Source organism: Falco peregrinus, chromosome 16, assembly GCF_023634155.1.
Source record: "Falco peregrinus isolate bFalPer1 chromosome 16, bFalPer1.pri, whole genome shotgun sequence".
In the NCBI taxonomy this organism is placed as follows: domain Eukaryota; kingdom Metazoa; phylum Chordata; class Aves; order Falconiformes; family Falconidae; genus Falco; species Falco peregrinus.
This window is the reverse complement of record NC_073736.1, coordinates 1,739,443-1,757,378: the sequence shown is the minus strand read 5'-3', so window position 1 is coordinate 1,757,378 and position 17,936 is coordinate 1,739,443. Positions and strand designations below refer to the sequence as shown.

General features: G+C 51.8%; 2 protein-coding genes across 5 annotated transcripts in view; one reads left to right on the top strand and one right to left on the bottom strand.

Moving 5' to 3' along the window:
• Nucleotides 1–1,211: 1,211 nt before the first annotated feature.
• TMEM9 (transmembrane protein 9) lies at nucleotides 1,212–8,346 on the bottom strand. 4 transcript variants are annotated; one of them, XM_055819667.1, is made up of 6 exons: nucleotides 8,291–8,346; nucleotides 5,964–6,065; nucleotides 5,450–5,541; nucleotides 4,917–5,025; nucleotides 4,277–4,408; nucleotides 1,212–2,520 (listed from the first exon to the last, which is right to left on the bottom strand). In XM_055819667.1, exons 2-6 carry the CDS (start codon nucleotides 6,057–6,059, stop codon nucleotides 2,371–2,373), a joined length of 579 nt encoding a protein of 192 aa, XP_055675642.1. In that variant the 5' UTR covers nucleotides 6,060–6,065; nucleotides 8,291–8,346; the 3' UTR covers nucleotides 1,212–2,370. The 4 variants fall into 4 exon arrangements, with proteins under 4 accessions (XP_055675642.1, XP_055675643.1, XP_055675646.1 ...); XM_055819668.1 differs by having other exon boundaries at nucleotides 8,199–8,300; XM_055819671.1 differs by lacking the exon at nucleotides 8,291–8,346 and adding an exon at nucleotides 7,929–8,080.
• IGFN1 (immunoglobulin like and fibronectin type III domain containing 1) overlaps nucleotides 5,995–17,936 on the top strand; it is a 63,034-nt gene continuing 51,092 nt past the window's right edge. Inside the window, exons 1-3 of the mRNA XM_055819672.1 lie at nucleotides 5,995–6,512; nucleotides 9,313–9,533; nucleotides 10,172–10,335. The gene's annotated coding sequence lies outside the window, so the exon portion shown is untranslated. The remainder of the gene's footprint in view (nucleotides 6,513–9,312; nucleotides 9,534–10,171; nucleotides 10,336–17,936) is intronic.

Here is a 17,936-nt window from a genome sequence, read left to right as displayed (position 1 = left end):
GTGCTGGCTGGGGGGTGCCCGCGCGAGCAGCGCAAGGGTGTGGAGAGGAGCAGAGGCTTGGGAGCCTCAGGCTGGGCAGTAGAAAACATTTCGTCCTGGGGAGGGTGGTGTACAGGACAAAGCTAATCAACCAATTAACAAACCCAGTAATTAACCAGGCAGCGGCATTTTTTGCAACCTCTCCACAGTCCCTTCCCCATCTGAGGTCTCCAACCCACTGCCTCCCGACATCCAGCCTGCGCGGTTTTTCCTCTCCTGTCCCATTTTCAAGCTGTTCCGGGGGGCGGGGGGTGTCGCTCACCAACCCCTCCCCCCTGCCCTCCAGGATCAGGGACCCAGGGGTGCAGGACCCCCACCGCTGGTGATCACCCACGGCTCGGCGCTGACCCGAGGGGCACCGGCCACCAGATGGACCCATCGCACCAGCCTGGTCCCGCACGACACCTCGGCAGCTCAGCCAGCCCCTGCTTCTGTTCACACTCCTAAAAGTTTTGTTGGTTTTTTTTCCCCTCTCAGGGGCTGCAGTTCCCAGGGACCAACACCGTGTCCACGAGGGATGGACAAGGAAGATGAGGTTTCAAAAAGGGGGAGAAAGATCCAACGATTGAGCACCACGGAACAAGGATGGATGAAGGAAAAATGTGACCTCGGTACGATGTGCAGCTCTGGGTACTTTTTAGCCCAGCGAGGTGCTGAGGGGTAACTGGGGTTCACGTAGGCAGCGGGCACAAAGCCCCCAGAAGGTTCCGTTTGGATTTGTCTGGCAGGATCAGCGGGAAGGGCTAGATCCTGCTGGGCAGCTCCATCAAAAGCCGCTGGCACTAGCATGCAAGGCGGTGACCAGTGCCTCTCCCAGTTAAGCTTTTAGCACCAATTGCCCAACTTCCCGCAAGCGAGGAATTCTGATCCGCTCGGCCCCCCCGCTGGGCAGCTCGGGGCTGACCTGTGCCACACAGGAGTGCTCTGCTGGGCTGCCGTTTTAAGACCTGCTCTCCTGGAGCAAGACAGTCACCCCCCGAGCACAGACAGACCAAAGCCAGTGCCCGGGGATCCACCTGTGGTGCAGAAACACCCGAGTGCCGTAAGCACAGCTCTGTCTTGAGGTCTTGTGGCCTGCCGGGCACTGAAGGCTGCCTGGAGAGCAGCCACCCAGTGCTGGGAGCCCCAGACCTGGCATCATGGGACCTTTCCCTGAAAAAAAGCCAGCTGTGTACTAGATCTTTGTCTGCATTTAATAGAGAGATGCTACATGATAAACTCCAGCACCTTCCTGACATTACAAATGTTCTCAGTGGGATCAGTATATACATTGCAGATTCACTTCAGTTTCCTCCACACAGCTCAAGTACAGTCAGAGCTCTCCGAGTGTTTTGAGCAGCACAAGTGTCCCCTTTCCAGGGCCCCAGGACCCAGACAAGTGTTTACGGTGCTCCAGTAGACCCTTTACTCAAGTTCTCCTGGACACAAATGCTCTTCACCCCAGGGAGAGCACCAAGGGTTACCAACGTGGGTACAAACGGAAGGCTTTCCTCCCCAGTATGCTTTTATCCACTGATAAAGCAGGAAAAGATAGGAATGTAAATCAACCTTTTACCTGCTGGTCTCTTACTTCTGAATGGACTAATCAGTTCTGTGATATGCACCTACACAGAAACAAGCTGCAGTCTCAGTTATGCTGGTGTAGATCTGGACAGACTCCACTGAAGGGAGTGGAAATCCACTCCGTTTACACCAGGGTAAGTGCAAGCAGCAGCTGACCGTTGGCAGGGAAACCCCTCCTCGTCCTTCCACACACTTGTCTCAGCACCTGACACCCAATTAACATCGGTGTAAACTGGAGGAGGGGGTGGCTTCTTTGTCCTGAAGGAGCGCCACATAATTTATCCCACATAAAAATTATCCCACTATATTTATCCCAGAAGGCCTCAGCCAGCTTCCAACACTCCGCAGCGAGACCCCTGTCTCTGATGCGGGGGTGGGCTGACGGAGACTTCAGTCCCAGCAGGTGGTGCCTGCAGGGCCCAGCCGAGCACAGTGCGCTGGAGCTGCAGCCCCGCTGGAGCCAGCTCGTGGCCGGGGCAGCAGCGTTGCACGCGACTGACCGCTTACATGCAGCCACGGGGCTAACGGTCAGCGCAGAGCTCAGCCAGGTGAGGGTTAAGGAGCCTCTGGGCTGAGAGGTAAAGGGCAAGGGGACAAAACCAGAGGCAAGCATTTTGGTCTGCTTCTCTCTACGAAGACGGTAAATCAGAGAGGGTTAGAGCTGTCAGTCAAACACCACGAATGTCCTGAAGGGTGACCTGCTGTCTGTCTTGACCAGCGGAGCTTCCCTGTCTTTTGGGAAGTGGTGCCACATAGCTCAGCAAAGATCTAGCTCAGCATCTTGTGGCGGTCAAAAACTGTCTTCCTCTGCTCCTGCACCTGGCGCTTCCAGCGCTGCTGGGCCCCCTCCACCCTCTCCAGCACCGTGTTGGCTCTGGCGCCAGACGGGGTGGGGGCTGTGGCCAAGGAGCGAGCATCCTGCAACGGAAAGAAACGGTAAAAGAGACTAAGGCATGCCCAGCCCAAACGCAGCAGGTGGCCGCTTGACTCTGGAAGAAACTTCAGCTGAAAGAGCAGTTCAAGGCTTGAGTTGTCCTGACAAAGAACTCATTTTCAGAGCTCCTCAACACCAGCTCCCCAACTCTACTGGAGAGCTTGCTCTTGGGGACCACCCATGGTAAAGACACAGGCCTCAAATAAAAGCCCTTAGGAGAGGAACTGCACCAAGTCTAAACCTCTGCTGGAAAGCCACTGCTAGGAGTCTGCAGGGAGCCGCACTGCTAAAGCAAAACTGCATCACCCTGCTGAAACGAGGCCAACAATTTCTGTTGTCCTCGGTGCACTTAGCTTACATAGTAGCTGCTCATCTGTCTCTCAGACGGTGCTGCAGGAGTTTTGTCCAGCCCTGCTGTTCAGACTGCTCAACCAACCGCATTTACACAGCAGTAATGTCAGATGGCCCCTTCAATGGGGACCCATCGTGGCACACAAACGCCAAGGCACACAGAGTTTACAGTCCAGCACACTGGAATACGATAAACTTCATCTAAGATCAGGAATTACAGTGCGCACCTAGATCTAAATCTGAATTATTGCTGTGGAGCAAAAGCATAATCAGATAGCATCCAGAGTCACCACTTGCTAGGGAAGGCCTCCTCACGAGTGTCCTCCCAGCAGCCCGGGGGTGGCAGCCGGGGTGATGCTCGAGCAGTGCCCTGGGGTTTGGAACAGCTCCGGGAGAGCTCTGCGCCTGGCTAAACTGCGCGTGTGTGAACCGAGCAAGCCCCAGGGAAAGCTGTGTCACAGAGCCACGCGCTACGCTCAGAGCCAGCCAGCCTGGGACAGCCCTTGCATCCTACAAACAGAGCGTGAGCTACAGATGCAATCAAGCATGAGAGCTAATCACTGTTCATGCAGCCACTCCACTCCACACAGATTTACAAGGGTGCCCTTGTTCTGAAATCCCCCTTGGAATCGGGCCCGATCTTTCCCCCTAAAACACTGCCTCTCTCCCAGGGGGAAGGATGTTGTAAGCTGGATGCTGAAATTGCATGAATTTCATGCGGCAAGAAATTTGTTCTCTCCCGACATCTGAGAGAGATTGAGAGTAGCTCTCCTCAGCTGGGTTCTGATCTTCTTACCCAAGATTTTGTACGCCAAGTACCCCAGAAAGATGGAATCTGACTGAAATTCTGCTCTGGGAAGAAGCACAAGGGACAAGAGCCTAGATACAACAGGGCCCAGCCCCAGAGCAGGGTCAAACAACACCTCAGAGGCCAATCTTTCAAGCATCTAGAAAAGAGGCCTGCCTGATGTTTCAGCACATCATTAAACCCATCCCTCCCTGGAAGCTCACCACCAAGTAACTACACCTAGGACACTGCACAAACAGGAACTGTTTGACTTTCAGTTTCATCTAGACAGACATACCGAATTCAAGTCACTTGGTGAAAAAGCCACCCCCTGCCCCAGAGGACGGGTCTCATCCTGGGCTCATAATACAGAACTTGTACTCTGAGTATTTCTTTGTGCTTCAGCATGATTTGCACAGATTTGAGTCTAAACGTTTACCTGTGATAAGTGCCCAAAGATCAATGGAGTTGGTCCCACACTGGATCAGAGGGGACAAGCACAAGGTCACTCTGTTTCCCTGTCAGTCCTTCTCTTGTCGCCCTACCACCCCGTCTCCACCATGACCACAGCCACCCGCATGCATCAAGCGGCACAGCCTCACCTCATTCTCCTCCTCATTGTGCAGGGGCTGGGTGTAAGCATCTGGCTTCCGGATCAGAGGGTCCACCAGCACAAGGAAAGCCATGTAAAGCAGCAGTGCCCCCACCACGGACAAGTAAATGATGATGATCACCTGCAGTTAAGGACAGCATAGTGGAAAAGGATCAGCAATGTAGAGGAGAAGCAGACAGAGGATGGGAAGCTCCCTTCACAACTGCCTCTCACATCTGATCTCTCATTCTAATTCTGCTCACTAGAAAGCCTCCCGCACTTGCAGGAAGGCTGAGGAGACCTAAGTGCCATCGCTGCATAACCTGTGCTGATCTGCTCTGCACTGTGCCAGTTTTGGGCATGTGCTGCATGTGAGAGGAGACCAGCATGATGGGTCCCTGCTCAGAGGTGCTTGGCACTGTCACACATCCTCAGCAAGAAGACTGGGCTCCTGTGCAGCCTGCTCCTCACGCCAGGAAGCCTCCTGACTCAGACACGGTGCTCCTGGCACTACCACCGTGTAGTAGCTGTGACAGTTTTATTTTCCCTTTCTGGGCTCTTCTCCATGAGCCCACCAGTCTCGCTGTGCCTGTGATGGCATGGCATGGCAAGGAGAAGGAGCCAGCCACAGGGAGCAGACCCACAATTACCTTGATGGTGGTGGTGCTGCGCTCCTCGTACTTGCATTCACACAGCAGGCAGTAGGCCTCCACATCATTCCCTGGCACGGGCATTGGCTCCACAACGTGCAGGCAGTTGCTGCAACACAAAATCAGTGACAGTACAAAGTGACACTCATGCTCTGTGGAAGGACGCTGAGGTGACTTTGCATGTCCCAGCTTTCCCATCAGGCTGATAACACCGATCCGGTTTTAAGAGTTCCCCTCACAGCTCAACTGGCCCAAAGCTCCTGGGACAGACTGTCCAAGCGCGTTCTACAGGGATCCAGTCCAGGTGAAACAGACTGGAGGGTATGCCCTACATCTGCTGAGAGCCGCAGCTTAAGAAGTCACGCCTCCCAGATTCCTCAATCCCTGTTCAAAAAATGCCCCTTGCCTGGGTTGAACATCACCTACCAAAACTGCTTCCTCTGCAAATGCACAGGTAGGGAACTACTTCCTTAGCAGCAGCTGGAAACTCTGGAGCGTTGGACCAACCCCTCAGGCTTCAACCCACAACTCACCAGTCCTTCTGCGACACATTCTTGTTGTAAATGTGCCCACTGATGTTCCGGTATGGGGGACAGATGCACTTGCAGCGGATGTCCTCTGAGCTCTGCAGAAGCAAGAGGAGACGGCACTAGTGAGCGAACACGTGTGTCCAGTTCTGCTGCCCTGGCCACGCAGGGGTGTGGGAAGAGGCAAAACATTCTCAGAGAGAGGACTTCACACATCTCTTCTTGTGCTGCTTCTTTGACATCAATAACTTCACAGTTTTAAAACGCCTTGAGCACCTCTGCTCCAGATGCCAGGTACTTTTCAAACAAATTTTAAAATACAAACTCCAAAATACGGCAGAAGACAGGGCAGAGGCTACCATCACGTACATTCACAGCTCTACATACGATAAATGCACAACTGCTATAGCACTCCTTATCTTTGCAAACTTCCACAGAAAAACAGCTGCTTCTCTGCCATTGCTGTTTGTGTTGTACTACACACACGGTTCACTGCTTGTGTCTGAAGCTGTTCACTCACCTTGCTGGCTTGTGCTGGGGGAGAAAGGATGCAGCACAGCAGCACAATCAGCAGCACGGAGCTCGCACACTTCCAGGTGCACTGGACAAACATCATGGAAGCCTGAGGAAACAAAAATGCATATCCAGGATGAAGTATCTCAGCTGAATGCAGCCAGAATGAGTTAGTTTGAGCTTTCTTTTTTGGCCCACTTGCTTCTATTTTGCCCAGGAAGTAGAAATTTATCCCTGAATCAAGGCTGATGCCAGTTGGAACCTCCTGGAAACACTTTACACAGATCCCAAGAAATACTCAAATAAAACTCTCAAGGCTTTCACCATCTAGAGCCACAAATCCAAACTCTCATAGTCCTGCAAAAAAATACTGCTGACTTCCTCACAATTTGACTTCTGCAACTCCAGATAACCTCCTGTTACTCTCCAACTACTGAAGAGCTCTGCAACAGGTACTTTGCTGCTGACAGTTTCGCCCAGTAAAGACACAGAACCAGAAAAGCCACGGACCAAGACTGACCTGAAGAAGTACAGTTGGGCCTCGCTGGTGGACTGTGTAAGTGTTAAATCGTTCACCTTCTGATACTCATTTTGCTTCTGAAGGGGTCAGCATATTTTCCTCTCTCAAGAGCCATTAACTATGGCAATGGAATGGAATATTTACTGATTCCTAAACCTCCTTTACCTCAAGACAACTGTTCCGTACAAACCTAGTTTCTAAAAATTACTTCAAGTTGCTAGGCTGCTGAATTCATTATATGCGTTTTGCTCTATATGCATAGGTAAAGTTGTTCTAGAGACGTGTGTTTGCACAAATCCAAAAGAATATGGGTTCATTTTCTTTGCCGCAAAAGGAAAGTCAGTCCATTAACAAGGCTGGCATTCACATTGCAACAGCAGCAGCTCGGAGACAAAAGGCACGGCAGGCCTCATGGTGTCACCCTGGGGAGAGCTCTGAAAAGCCACTTCAGCACAGCTTTATTCAGGGAAGGTAATTTACACCTTTATTAATCAGCTCTATACGGCACATGTAATCCCACAGCTAACTGCAGGTACTTATACTCTATTACCTAACATAATTCCATTCGTATTTACATCACTGGGATGCTCTATCACCGTTTGCTTTATCCTGTGTGAACTCTCTTAAAAATTAATGTAACAGGTTACAAACACCAAGTTCCTCTCTCCTTTATCTAAACAAAACACCAGTTAAACAAGCTGACCTGCCAAAAACCATCAAAATGCATTCCAGTCCTACCTACCAGCCTATCGCAGGATTTCTTAACCCTTTGCACCCCAGTTAGCAGAAACCTCCACAAACAATGTATTTTTCTTTGGAGACATCAGGGGTTTATCTCTTTATCAGAAATGCTGGTTAGTGTACGGCCTAGCTGCACAGTGCACGTGCCCCACTGTAGGTGGTTTCGGGTTGCTGCTTGCTTGGATTTATAATTCAGCAACGGAGCACGTACTTAGAATTTTGTTTTAGCCTGGTCAACTAAATTCAGATCATCTGAACAATTCATAACTGTCATTTTTAATAAAAGCAGGGGAAAACGCGTCGTCTAGTAGACCGTGCCTCCCAGCAACGCAATACGAATTTGGGGTGCCGCTGGCCAGGCGCCACCCGTCACCTGCGAGGCACCGTGACCACGCCGAGGGCAGCGCAGCCCCGGCCCCACGGCGTGCCCAGGGGCACCGGCCCCCGCGCCTGGAGCCGGCTCTTCCCAGCGCATCAGCCCGCCCCCCCGCAGGCACCTGCCCAACGGCACCCGCATCCCGACCGCCCCAACCGGGAACAGCCGCGGAGCAGCGGGGCTCCACGCGGCGAGGTAGTCGCGACTGAGGCGCCTGGCAGCGCCCCCGGGTCACCCCAACACCGGCTCCACCTTCAGGTCCCCCGCAGCCCCCCGAGAGTAAACCCGGCCCCGCTCCGCCCCGGGCTCCGCGTTGCAGCCGCGGCGGCGCTCACCCGGCCCCTCGGCCCCGCAAGGCGCGGGGCTGCCCCCGGCCGCGGCCCCCCGGTGCCCGCCGAAGGGCGGCAGGTGCTCAGCCCCTCAGCGGCTCCCCCGACGCCGCTGCCCCCCGCTCCGGCGGCTCGGCCGCCCGAGGGGCCTCCGGCAATCCAGGCCGCTGCCACCGCAGGAGCCGCAGGCCGCCGCCACCGGAGCGCCACCGGAGCGCCCCCGCCCACCAAGCATCCGCCCACCGGGTTCCCCCGCGGGCCGGCGAGGCCACTCACGGCTCAGGCCCGGGGGGCAGGGAGGCGGCGCGGGGCAGGGAACGGGCCGGGTCCGGCCTCCCCTCAGGCCGCTCCGAGCGCGGGGACCCTACCTGCCCCTCCACACCGCCGCGCACGGCTCGCCGCGCCGGCCCCCACAAGCCCCGCCCCCGCCCCGCTCCCCGCGCTCCCATTGGTGCGAGGGGTGACGTCCAGTGACAGGCAGTAGTCCGCAGCCAGTCGGGAGGCAGGTCTCCCGGGCGGCTCCTGAGGAGCGGCTCCGCGCCCCGTTCGCGCCCCGCAAGGTGAGGGACGGGCCGGCCGCCATCGGCCCCGGCGGGCCCGGGCGGCAGCAGGCGGCGTTAGGCGGACCTGGCCTGGGGCAACCCCCGCGTGGCTGCCCCCTCGTCGGGCAGGGCAGGGCAGGCCAGGCCAGGCCGCCCCCTTCTGAGGCTGAGCCACGGGAGAGCCCCGTTCTCTCTCAGTTCTCCCCCGCCCCAGCTCCTCCCCCTCCCCTCAGCTCCCCCCCCCCCCCCTCAGGTCCCCCCCCCAGCTCCCTCCCTCTCAGCTTCCCCCCCCCCAGCTCCCCCACTCCCCCGCACCCCCCCCCGCTCTCCCCCCCCCCCCCCCCCCCCGCTCTCCCCCCCAGCGCCCCCCCTCAATTGGCCTCACACCTTTCGCAGGAAAGGCATTGCTGTCCATCAGAGGAGAAAACCCAGGCCACATAACCTTGGTTATGATGTTTTGGCTGATACGTAGTTATAAATGTTATTTGTGATCTTCTAGGCTCAAAGACTGTGGGTCTGTAGTCAGTCTCTTGTATTAGAAGCCAATGACTCATTTTTGCTCTATCATTATGCCAGGAAGAGCGTTGTGCCTTTCCAAGCCTGTGGGGTCTTGTGTTTGTCCAAAGAGAACGTTTCTGAGACCTGGCTCGAGAACCAGCTGGGTTTTGCCCCATTTTCTGTGGCTGCACCCTTTGCTTCAGGCGTGCACAGAGCCGCGGCTGTGGCCCTGCTTCTGTGGCAGCCCCCTGGAAGGGTTGAGTTGCTTCTCCGCTTGCTCCAGTCTTCTGCTGGTTGACCTGAGCTCTATCTGTGGCGCTGGATAAAATCAGGATCTAATTCTCTTTCAGATAAAAAGCATCCATTGATGGAACAGGGGAAAAAGGAGGCCCAAACCTGAGGTCTAAAGTCTTCAAACCTGGTGGCTGTGCCTCACCTGGCGTGTGCCCGCGGCCGTGTCTGTGCAGCGATGGGACCATTCCATGCAGCACTGCAGCCCTGTCCCGTGTTGGTGGCAAGACCCTTTCTGCATCGATGCTTCTTTGATGAAAATAAAAATGAGAAGACTGAGGTGAGAGATATTCAGCCTGAAATTTGTGTAAATCAGAGGGGAATGTCTGTCTGGCATAGATAAGTTGTAACTTTTTAGAAAGGAGTAAATTGATTGAGACTGCTTGTTTTAGGGTTTGCAGAATGTATAGACTGTGGCAGCTGCCAGCCTTTAAAATGCCCCACACTGCTTTATGCACCCAGGGATGGGAATTACTGATGTAAAAGTGTTTTCTAACCCCATTGCTGTAATGTGTACAATCCTGACCCTGCCACAGCTGCATTCCCTCCATACTCAGCTGGAGTCGGTTATGGGACTGTGGCCTACATCAGCTGGACTGATCTAAGGAAATATTCCATGAGAATAATCCTGGGTATTAGATGCACAAGGGACTTCTAATTCCTTCCTCCTACTCCAGCACTGCTGAGCGGAAGAACCTCTTTGGTGCTAACTCACAGATCTCACTTCAGAGAAGAACCTTAGGCCTGGCTGTGGGACACTGCCGATGTTGTGAAATAACTGAGTTTTTATAGGTTTAAGAGCCAGATGACCATGGGGATTTTATGTTACCAACTTTCCCAGCACACAACTGGTGAGGAGATATTTTTGTCTTCTCTGACATGCCTGTTGTCAATCTGTTCTTCTGTGTTCTTGTGCAGCCCAAAGGTACCTATCGCTGCTTCTTGTGGGGCTGGAGTAAGCTGAATAGAAACCTACAGGAAGCAGCCTGAACTCGTGACAAGACACTGAGAAATCCCCTTGGAATAAATAAAGGAACAGCCCAGGCAGTTGAGACACTGAATGCAGGGATCACGTTTTTCAGGTGAGTGCCTCAAAGACAGACCCACCAAACACTACACGAGCTTGGAAGCTGCATTTCGCTTTCAAGGCTGTTTTTCAAGAGACTGATTTGCGATTCCTCGGAAAGGAGACTTAGCTGTGTGTGCATTTTCTTCGTAGTGATGGGAGGGAGATCTCACACACAACACCTCCAGGAGAGTTTTCTGTTTCCTTTCTTGCTGGCTGTCCCCCTGCCCAGTACAGCTTTTTTGTCTGTTCGAGGTAACTCAGATGTAGCAGGATCAGTTATTGTCTGGATGTCACCCCTGTTGCTGTGTTTAAAGCCCAGCAGCAGTGAAAAAACAGAGTTTGGCTGGAGGGAGCAGGATTTGCCGCTTTATTTCTTTATTCATAAGTGCACCGCTACACAGATCCAACAGATGTGGTCACGTTTCCTGAATTTCTCAGTGTGCTGAATGCTGGTCCCTGCAAAAATCTAGCTCCAGTAGTGTGTCCTGAACACTTAGAGATCTTGCCCTGGATTCCAAGATATTTGATGTTAGCTACTGAAATTGGCCTGCAGGGGTCTGTGACTTGCATGGTGGTCTGTGGAGGGGCTTCATCATACTTTGGAGACCGCAGGATCAGCAATGACTTTGTGGGGCTGTTCATTCCCAGTTTTTCCCTCTAGCTTTGTTGGCAGCAGAAAACTGAGAGAGGTGCCTCAGAGGAGCTTTCCATAGGCAGCATCCTGGGAATACAACCCAAACACAAATCATTTGGCATGGAGGGAGAAGGAATTGGAGATCAGCATAGGAAACAAAGAAACACAAATACATAAAAGAGGAGAAATGCGTCAGGCGCCACTGTTAGTGCCCTGAACTCTCCCCTTACCGATGTATTTAGTCCTTACTGGTATTTGTGGTATCAGCTTCTGAAGGACAGGTGGCATTTTTGTTAACGTGACCAATGGCTAAGGACACAGAGCAGCTTGTCCTTGCTCTTTCTGGAAATGGGTGTTAGTGACTACACTGTAAACCTTTTTCCGGCACAACGATGGGGTCACATCAGCTGCCAGATATTTAAAGGGCAATTTATTTAATACTGTAAACAAACAGATTGACTTGTAAATATTCTCGGGATACATCCTACCATTATAAAAGGTGTCCTATAATTCAGGGAGAAGACAATTCACTCCTCACCTGCAACAAAATGATCTGGTCTTTGTATTAAGCTCAAAACAAGGTGCTTCCCTTGACAAGAAAGGATGCAAGGGTGCTTGGGCATTGGCCCAACCTCCCTGAGCTCTCTTCCTTGTGCGGGATGGTTGGTTAGACCAAGGAACAGCAATTCTTCTCTTTTTGCTGTCACCTCCCTTACAACTCCAAGGAAGCGGCTTCTGGTGATGTGCCTCAGTTTTCTCAGTCAAATGGTATGCAGCAGTGCTCTAGGGTTCCTGTGAGGGTGACTGAAGACCGTATGGGGATCACAAGAACTGCTTGTGAGGGTGCATTAAGGTCTCAACATGAAAGACCTGACAATCTTAAAAAGACATGTAGAAGCCTTATAGAGATTTCTGAGTATATGTTGATGAACAAACGTTGTCAATCACAAGCAGGAGCAGCTGGTGTGCGTGTGGGGGTTGACAGAAGGTGTGGCTTTCCCAGCATGCTGGACTCCGATAGCCCGGGAGATGCAGTGTCAGTATGTGTCCTTTGGTCGCGCACAGACAAGCTGGTGTTGTGAAGGACCCTCTGTCAACCATGATCTCCTGTGGGATGAATGTGTTGGAGAACAACCATTAATGTAACGGCCATGGAAGAATAAATCTAGACCGTGGAATTTGGTGTTGTGTCACACAGCTCACAGCTGTGCAGCTATTGCTCACTTGCACCTCGAAGTGTTATGGCGAGGAGACTCCTAGCATTGGCGGCAGGGTGTCTCTGGGTTGGCGAGGGGGAAACAACCCAGGCATGGCTTATATCCCAAAGGGCTTGAGTCATGCTTCTCCACCTTAGTTGCATTTAACTGTTCCGTAGGCTGCCTCTGCCCCTAGGTTGGAAACCATTTCCAGTCTAAATATGCACAGGTCAGTGGAGGAGAGAGGCCTTGTCCAAGCTCACCCAGCAGTGCTAAGACTAGAAGAAAGAGCTGCTACACCCCAGGGAAGTGCTCTAGCCACTGGTCCACACTGCTTCCCTCTGCCTGAGCTCGGTTCCCAAGTAAAGAACAGAGGCCTTGTTAGAAGGAAAAGAGAATTCTTTCTGACCTGCAGTATTTCTTCAAGAGCTGATGCTCTGTCCTGAAGCCTGGGAGGTGTGTAGAGATGCAGCTCTACTGTGAACCACACAGGAACTTGAGAAATAGCCTCATCTGCTGGAGCTGCCACCTGAAGGGGTAGGAGAATGTGTTCTTACGGGGTTGGGGCAGACAGAGACTTTGCAGAGCCAGATACATAACTGTTTTCATCTTCTAAGACGGTGCTTATAAGAGCACTGCCTACAGAGGTGGTGCTTACGGCATGGTTTGGGTGTATAGAAGTCTGTGAAGTGTCAGCGGCACCCTTCCTGCTATCCTCCTGCTAACCTGTATGTGATGTGGGGGAAGAGGGGAAGGAATAAAATCAGGCTGGTTGTGATAGATCACGTTTGTGAGATTGAGCGGCTACAGCCTCTGGTGACAGTCCTCTGCTGTTTGGCTGCTTTGCACGCATCTCTGCACTGCAGGGGCTTCCCTGTAAGTCTCCTCCTGATTGGCAGAGAAACGCTGCATTTGGCATTCTTTTCTGTGAGACCTGGTTCAGCCAAAAATAAGTTTCTCCAAGATTTTTGATGGAATGGCATGGAACACTGGAACAGTTAGGCCTAAGTGTACTATTGGCATCAGGCCTGCAGCAGCTTGGTTTTACCTTCTAAGGTCATGCTCCTGCTTGGCTGCAGCCACCCCAGCCCACCTCCCGCTGTGATCTACTCCACTTTGTTAGCTAAGAGCTGTTGAGCTGGGCTGATAGTCAGGGATCCCTCTTTCTTGTTCAGAGTGGGTCGTGATTTAACTCTGGCCAGCAACTGAGCTCTGCGCAGCCACTTGCTTGCTCCCACTTGGTGGGATGGAGGAGAGAATCCTGAGTAAAAGTGAGAAAACTTGTGGGTTGAGATAAAGACATTTTAACAGGTAAAGCAAAAGCCACGTGCTCAAGCAAAGCAAAACAAAGAATTCATTCACCACTTCCCACGGCAGGCAGGTGCTCAGCCATCCCCAGGACAGCCGGGCTCCATCACACCCAGTGGGGACTTGGGAAGACAAAACGCTGTAACTCTGAGCATTCCCCTTTCCTCCTTCCCCAGCCTTATATACTGAGCATGACGGTCTATGGTATGGAATATCCTTTGGCCAGTCAGGGTCAGCTGTCCCAGCTGTGTCGCCTCCCAGCTTCTGGTGCCCCCCTAGCCTGCTCACTGGTGGGGTGAGAGGCAGAAAAGGCCTTGGCTCTGTGTAAGTGCTGCTCAGCAGTAATGAAAACATCGCTGTATTGTCATCATGGTGACTAGCACAAATCCAAAATATATCCCCATACTAGCTACTATGAAGACAATTAACTCTATCACAGCCAAAACCAGCACAGTGCGGGAAAGTGCTTTGTGTGAGACCAAGGAAATCATTCCTGCCAGAGGTCACTGCTTTCGGAGCAGTTCAAAGCCAGGTCTCCATGGTTTGGAAGGGTTGCTTGGTGCTAGTTTGGGAGCAGCAGTATTGGAGCAGATGTCTAAGCCCTCTTCCAGCTTACACAGCTGGGGTTTTGTTTCCCTAAAAATTCCCAAGCCTCAACTGGATACAGGATTCATCATCTTCTGACCTGCTGTGCTGAGCTGCTGCTAAACAGCTGCTCTGTTTTGAAAAGAGTGAAGTGATTTTTGTAGAGACTTCCGGGCAGAATGAGTTTCCAGCATGTGGAAGGGCTGGTGGGACTGGGAGAGGGCTGTGGTTGTAGGATCCCGTCTGTATTTGGCTCCCTTGGAGCAAGGTGCTCTCCAGAAACGTTAGTAGCAACTTGGAGAAATGATTCAGCTGCATTTGGAGGAGGTAATTTTCAGTGTAAGTAAAGTATATTCTCAGTTTCTCTGGCACAGAAGAGAATACAAAAATGTTAGCAAGTGGACAAGTTCCCTCAGTCCCAAACGCTGTGCCATCAGCTTTTAATTTGGGAGTCTCCAGATGGGACATCACTATGGATCCATCAATGTGGATGGGAGTTTTGCCTCTCACGCCAGGGCCTTGCCTCAAATTGGAGAGCAATGGAGGCTCCAGCCACAGTAGCCTGTCGTCTTCTGTGTGGACCGGCACTAGGGAGGGCTGAGAGGGGTTGTCTGTGGGTTTTGTGGCTTTTGGAAAAGGACAGGGAATGTTCATAAGCCTTTTATTTCTATATTACTTGGAGGAATTAAGACATAAGTCAGACAAGCAAGCACTGGCATGCGGGTGGGAAGCTCCTGAAGGCTCCCCATATTACATCAGTCACTTCAACGCAAGTACAAAAATACACTCGTATGACACCGCATCACAGCATCTAGCCAAATAACCTGCTTCTCTCTTCGTGTGACAGTGATGTGTAGGGCAGGGTGCAAGAGCTGTAGTAGTGTTCAAGGATCCAGTTCCTGGTGTGCCTCAAAGGTCCATCTGTCTGTGAGTTAGGAACTTCCTGAACCAAAGACCGTGGGCTCGTTTCAGTATTTAATAGCTGCTTGATGAACTTTCCTCGGAGAACAGGAGCGTAGGCCTAATCCACTGTTGTCTCCACAGCTTTTGTTGTCAGCTGTAGCGGAGTACATATATTTATGGTCAATTAAAGTGACATATTACAGCCACATGATGTCATCGGCAGTCACCCCAGCTGTGCTGAAATTAACCCAAACTGTTGTATTTCCAGCTGGGGGACTCCTATCCATGAGGGATTGTCTGTGGTGTGGGATTTCCCTGTACGTGATCTTTTCAGGTCAGACTTGCTCCCCAGAAGGTAGTGACACTTTTGTTAGAAAATATTCCATCCTCTCTAAATTAATCTTTTTGTTACTAATCTTGGAAGTAATAAGATAGTGTTGTGGCAGGCAGTGCACTCATCACGCATGTAGGTTGTATTAAAAATAGACCTTAAAAAATAATTTCTTGGGCCCTTTTAAAATGATCCTGGATCTTTGTCAAGAGAACTCCATGCTTTTCCTCCCCCAGCATTCCTCTCTCCTTGGAATCCTGCTCTCCTCATGGCTTTTTGGTTAGCCTTGCTTGCTGCCATAGATATTATTTCTCATATTATATTTCATCTTCCCCCTCCCCATGTTGCTCTGCAGCCACTGAACAGGACAGTCCCTCATCCCAGTCTCAGCAGGACGAGAGGGGATAATGTTGCTGACAGAAGACTATACGAGGCAATTAACAGCTTTTACCAGCAAGTGGATACTGATTGGAAAGCTGTAATTCTGTACTTGTCAAAGAGCCTTCTGCTTGGAAAGGAAGACAAAAGGGCCTGGGCACAGAAGCTGCTCCGTGCTACTGCTACGGCAGCTTTCTGCTTGGTCAGGATTTATTTGAGACTGGGTTCCAAGGGATATATTTGATGGGGTTGGCCTGTGCAAATGTGACACGCCACCACTCAGTGCTTCTGCATCACCAAGACCTGTGCTGGATTGTTCTGGGCTTCCAGCTCTGTGTAACAAAGGGTCCCATGAGCAGTAGGAGCATGCCAAAAATCCCGTTTCCCTCCATTGCTCTTCTGAGCTCAGGGACTGAGGGGTGTGTAATGCAGAGTGAGATTCATCAGCCTGTGGTTGTAACAGTGAAGAACATCTATAGAGGGAGATACTTGCCCTTTCTATGGAAACATGGGTGATCTGCACTGCTGGGACTGGCAGAACCCTGAGTGCAGCCTTTGTGCAGAGAGAGGGATGGGGGATGCTGTGCCAGAGGGTGTTTGATGCAACACTGGAAGATACTGGTCAGTTACTGGAAGGTGCTGGTGGTGGTATTCTGCTTCACATTGCACTGGCAGTGCTGGAAAGGCTGACACCAACATCAGTGAGTGCTGCACCTGGCGTCACAAGCGTCTCCTGAACCTTGCCGTTGGCTCAGCTTAGTCTGCTGCAGGGATGTGGGGTCTCTGCTGGAGCTTTGCCACAGGTGTTGGAGCAGTGCAGGCCTGTGCTCCTGGCAGGAGAGCTGGAGAATGTCCAGAGCCAGTCTGCTCTGGAGGGAGCTCTGGACTGATCAGTGATCTGCCAGACTGCCCCAGCCTTGCGGGGTCAGGCCTCTGCTGCCTAGTGCTGTGTTGTTTACTTACCACTAGTTCCCTCCAAACATATGCCTGAGACTAACATATCTAGTGTGTGGCAGCATACATCCCCTGTTCCTCTCTCAGTTGGCCCTATTTATAGATATCAAATGTTGGCAGGTAGGGGAAGTGAGACATCTGAAGTATGAGAGACTGTCACCGAGAAGGCAGGGTTATTTATCTGAGTTGATGAAACTTCTTGTCATTGCGGTGTATTAGGAACTCTGCACATGTGTTCCAAATCATCATTTCCAGGGCATTGGTGGGCTTGTTATTCAGGACAAAGCAAACAAAATGTTGTTAGAGTGGGAAGAGAGATTTCTACCTGAATAAATTATATCTAGTTATCACCACCTGGATGGCAGTCACATGCCAGGAAATTTCTCCTCAGGGCTAAGATAACATCTCTCCCTTTATATTTCAACAGTCTGATCTCCCGAGCTGTACTGTTTATCTTTTCTACGTACACAGGACGAGTGGAGGGAAGGACTACTCAGCCACGTGTCAGATGGGCAGAAATCTCTCCCTGGTGATTTAAAGACAATGGAGAGTGTCTCTGTTATTGCCACCATTCCTTCTTTTGTCTTATCTACAGGAGGCTACTGCAGCTGCTCACCAGGAACCTCTGCTGCTTGCTGCTCAGTGGTTGGTTCTTTCTCAGTGTGCTGTGAGACCCCCTTAGATCTCTATAGATCTTCTGCCTCAAACGCAACAGAAATAGGGAAGATTATCCTGAAAGCTGGTCTTTCTACCATGGCCAGATTTCACAGTCCCTTCCCAGTCTCAATGACTCTTTCCTTGTTGGGGAATACTCATGTCTGATAGTACAGGGGTGGCCAGATAGCCCATAGGAGTGGTGGCCAGGTCTGCAGGGTGTCCCAGTGGCAGGGAATACCACTGCATTCACAATAACCAGCTCATACTGGCGCAGAGAGCTGCGATCCTACAGAAGGTGGGTGTATGCCCCTTCTCTGCAGCCTTCTCCCACTGCAAAGGTGTTTATCCTATTGACAAGTGCTGTGGTCCTTTCATAACTGCTGCATTAGCAGAGGATCGAGTAGCACTTAATGGGAGCAGTCTCCCTCATGAAGTGTGATTGAAAAGGTCACCAAGGTGGAAGGGAAAATATTTGCAGCAGGCTGACATAAGCCTTGGCTTCTGATTGACAACAGGTGTATATTTTATGGGCTGCCCTCCCCATCCAGCATTTTTGCTGCCCTCCTCTCCTTCCATGTATTGGCTCAGTGTTTCGCAGCGGCGCCATGGAGCATCTGCAGAGCTCAGTGGGTGGCAGACAGGGGGAATACAACCTGCTGCAGAATTCA

Excerpts from the sequence above, each read along its gene's own strand:
- TMEM9 (XM_055819667.1), bottom strand. The coding sequence starts at position 6,059 with ATGATGTTTGTCCAGTGCACCTGGAAGTGTGCGAGCTCCGTGCTGCTG. Across the intron at positions 5,026-5,449 it reads AATGTGTCGCAGAAGGACTG|CAACTGCCTGCACGTTGTGG; the intron begins GTGAGTTGTGGG and ends TTTGTGTTGCAG. Across the intron at positions 2,521-4,276 it reads ACAATGAGGAGGAGAATGAG|GATGCTCGCTCCTTGGCCAC; the intron begins GTGAGGCTGTGC and ends TTTCCGTTGCAG.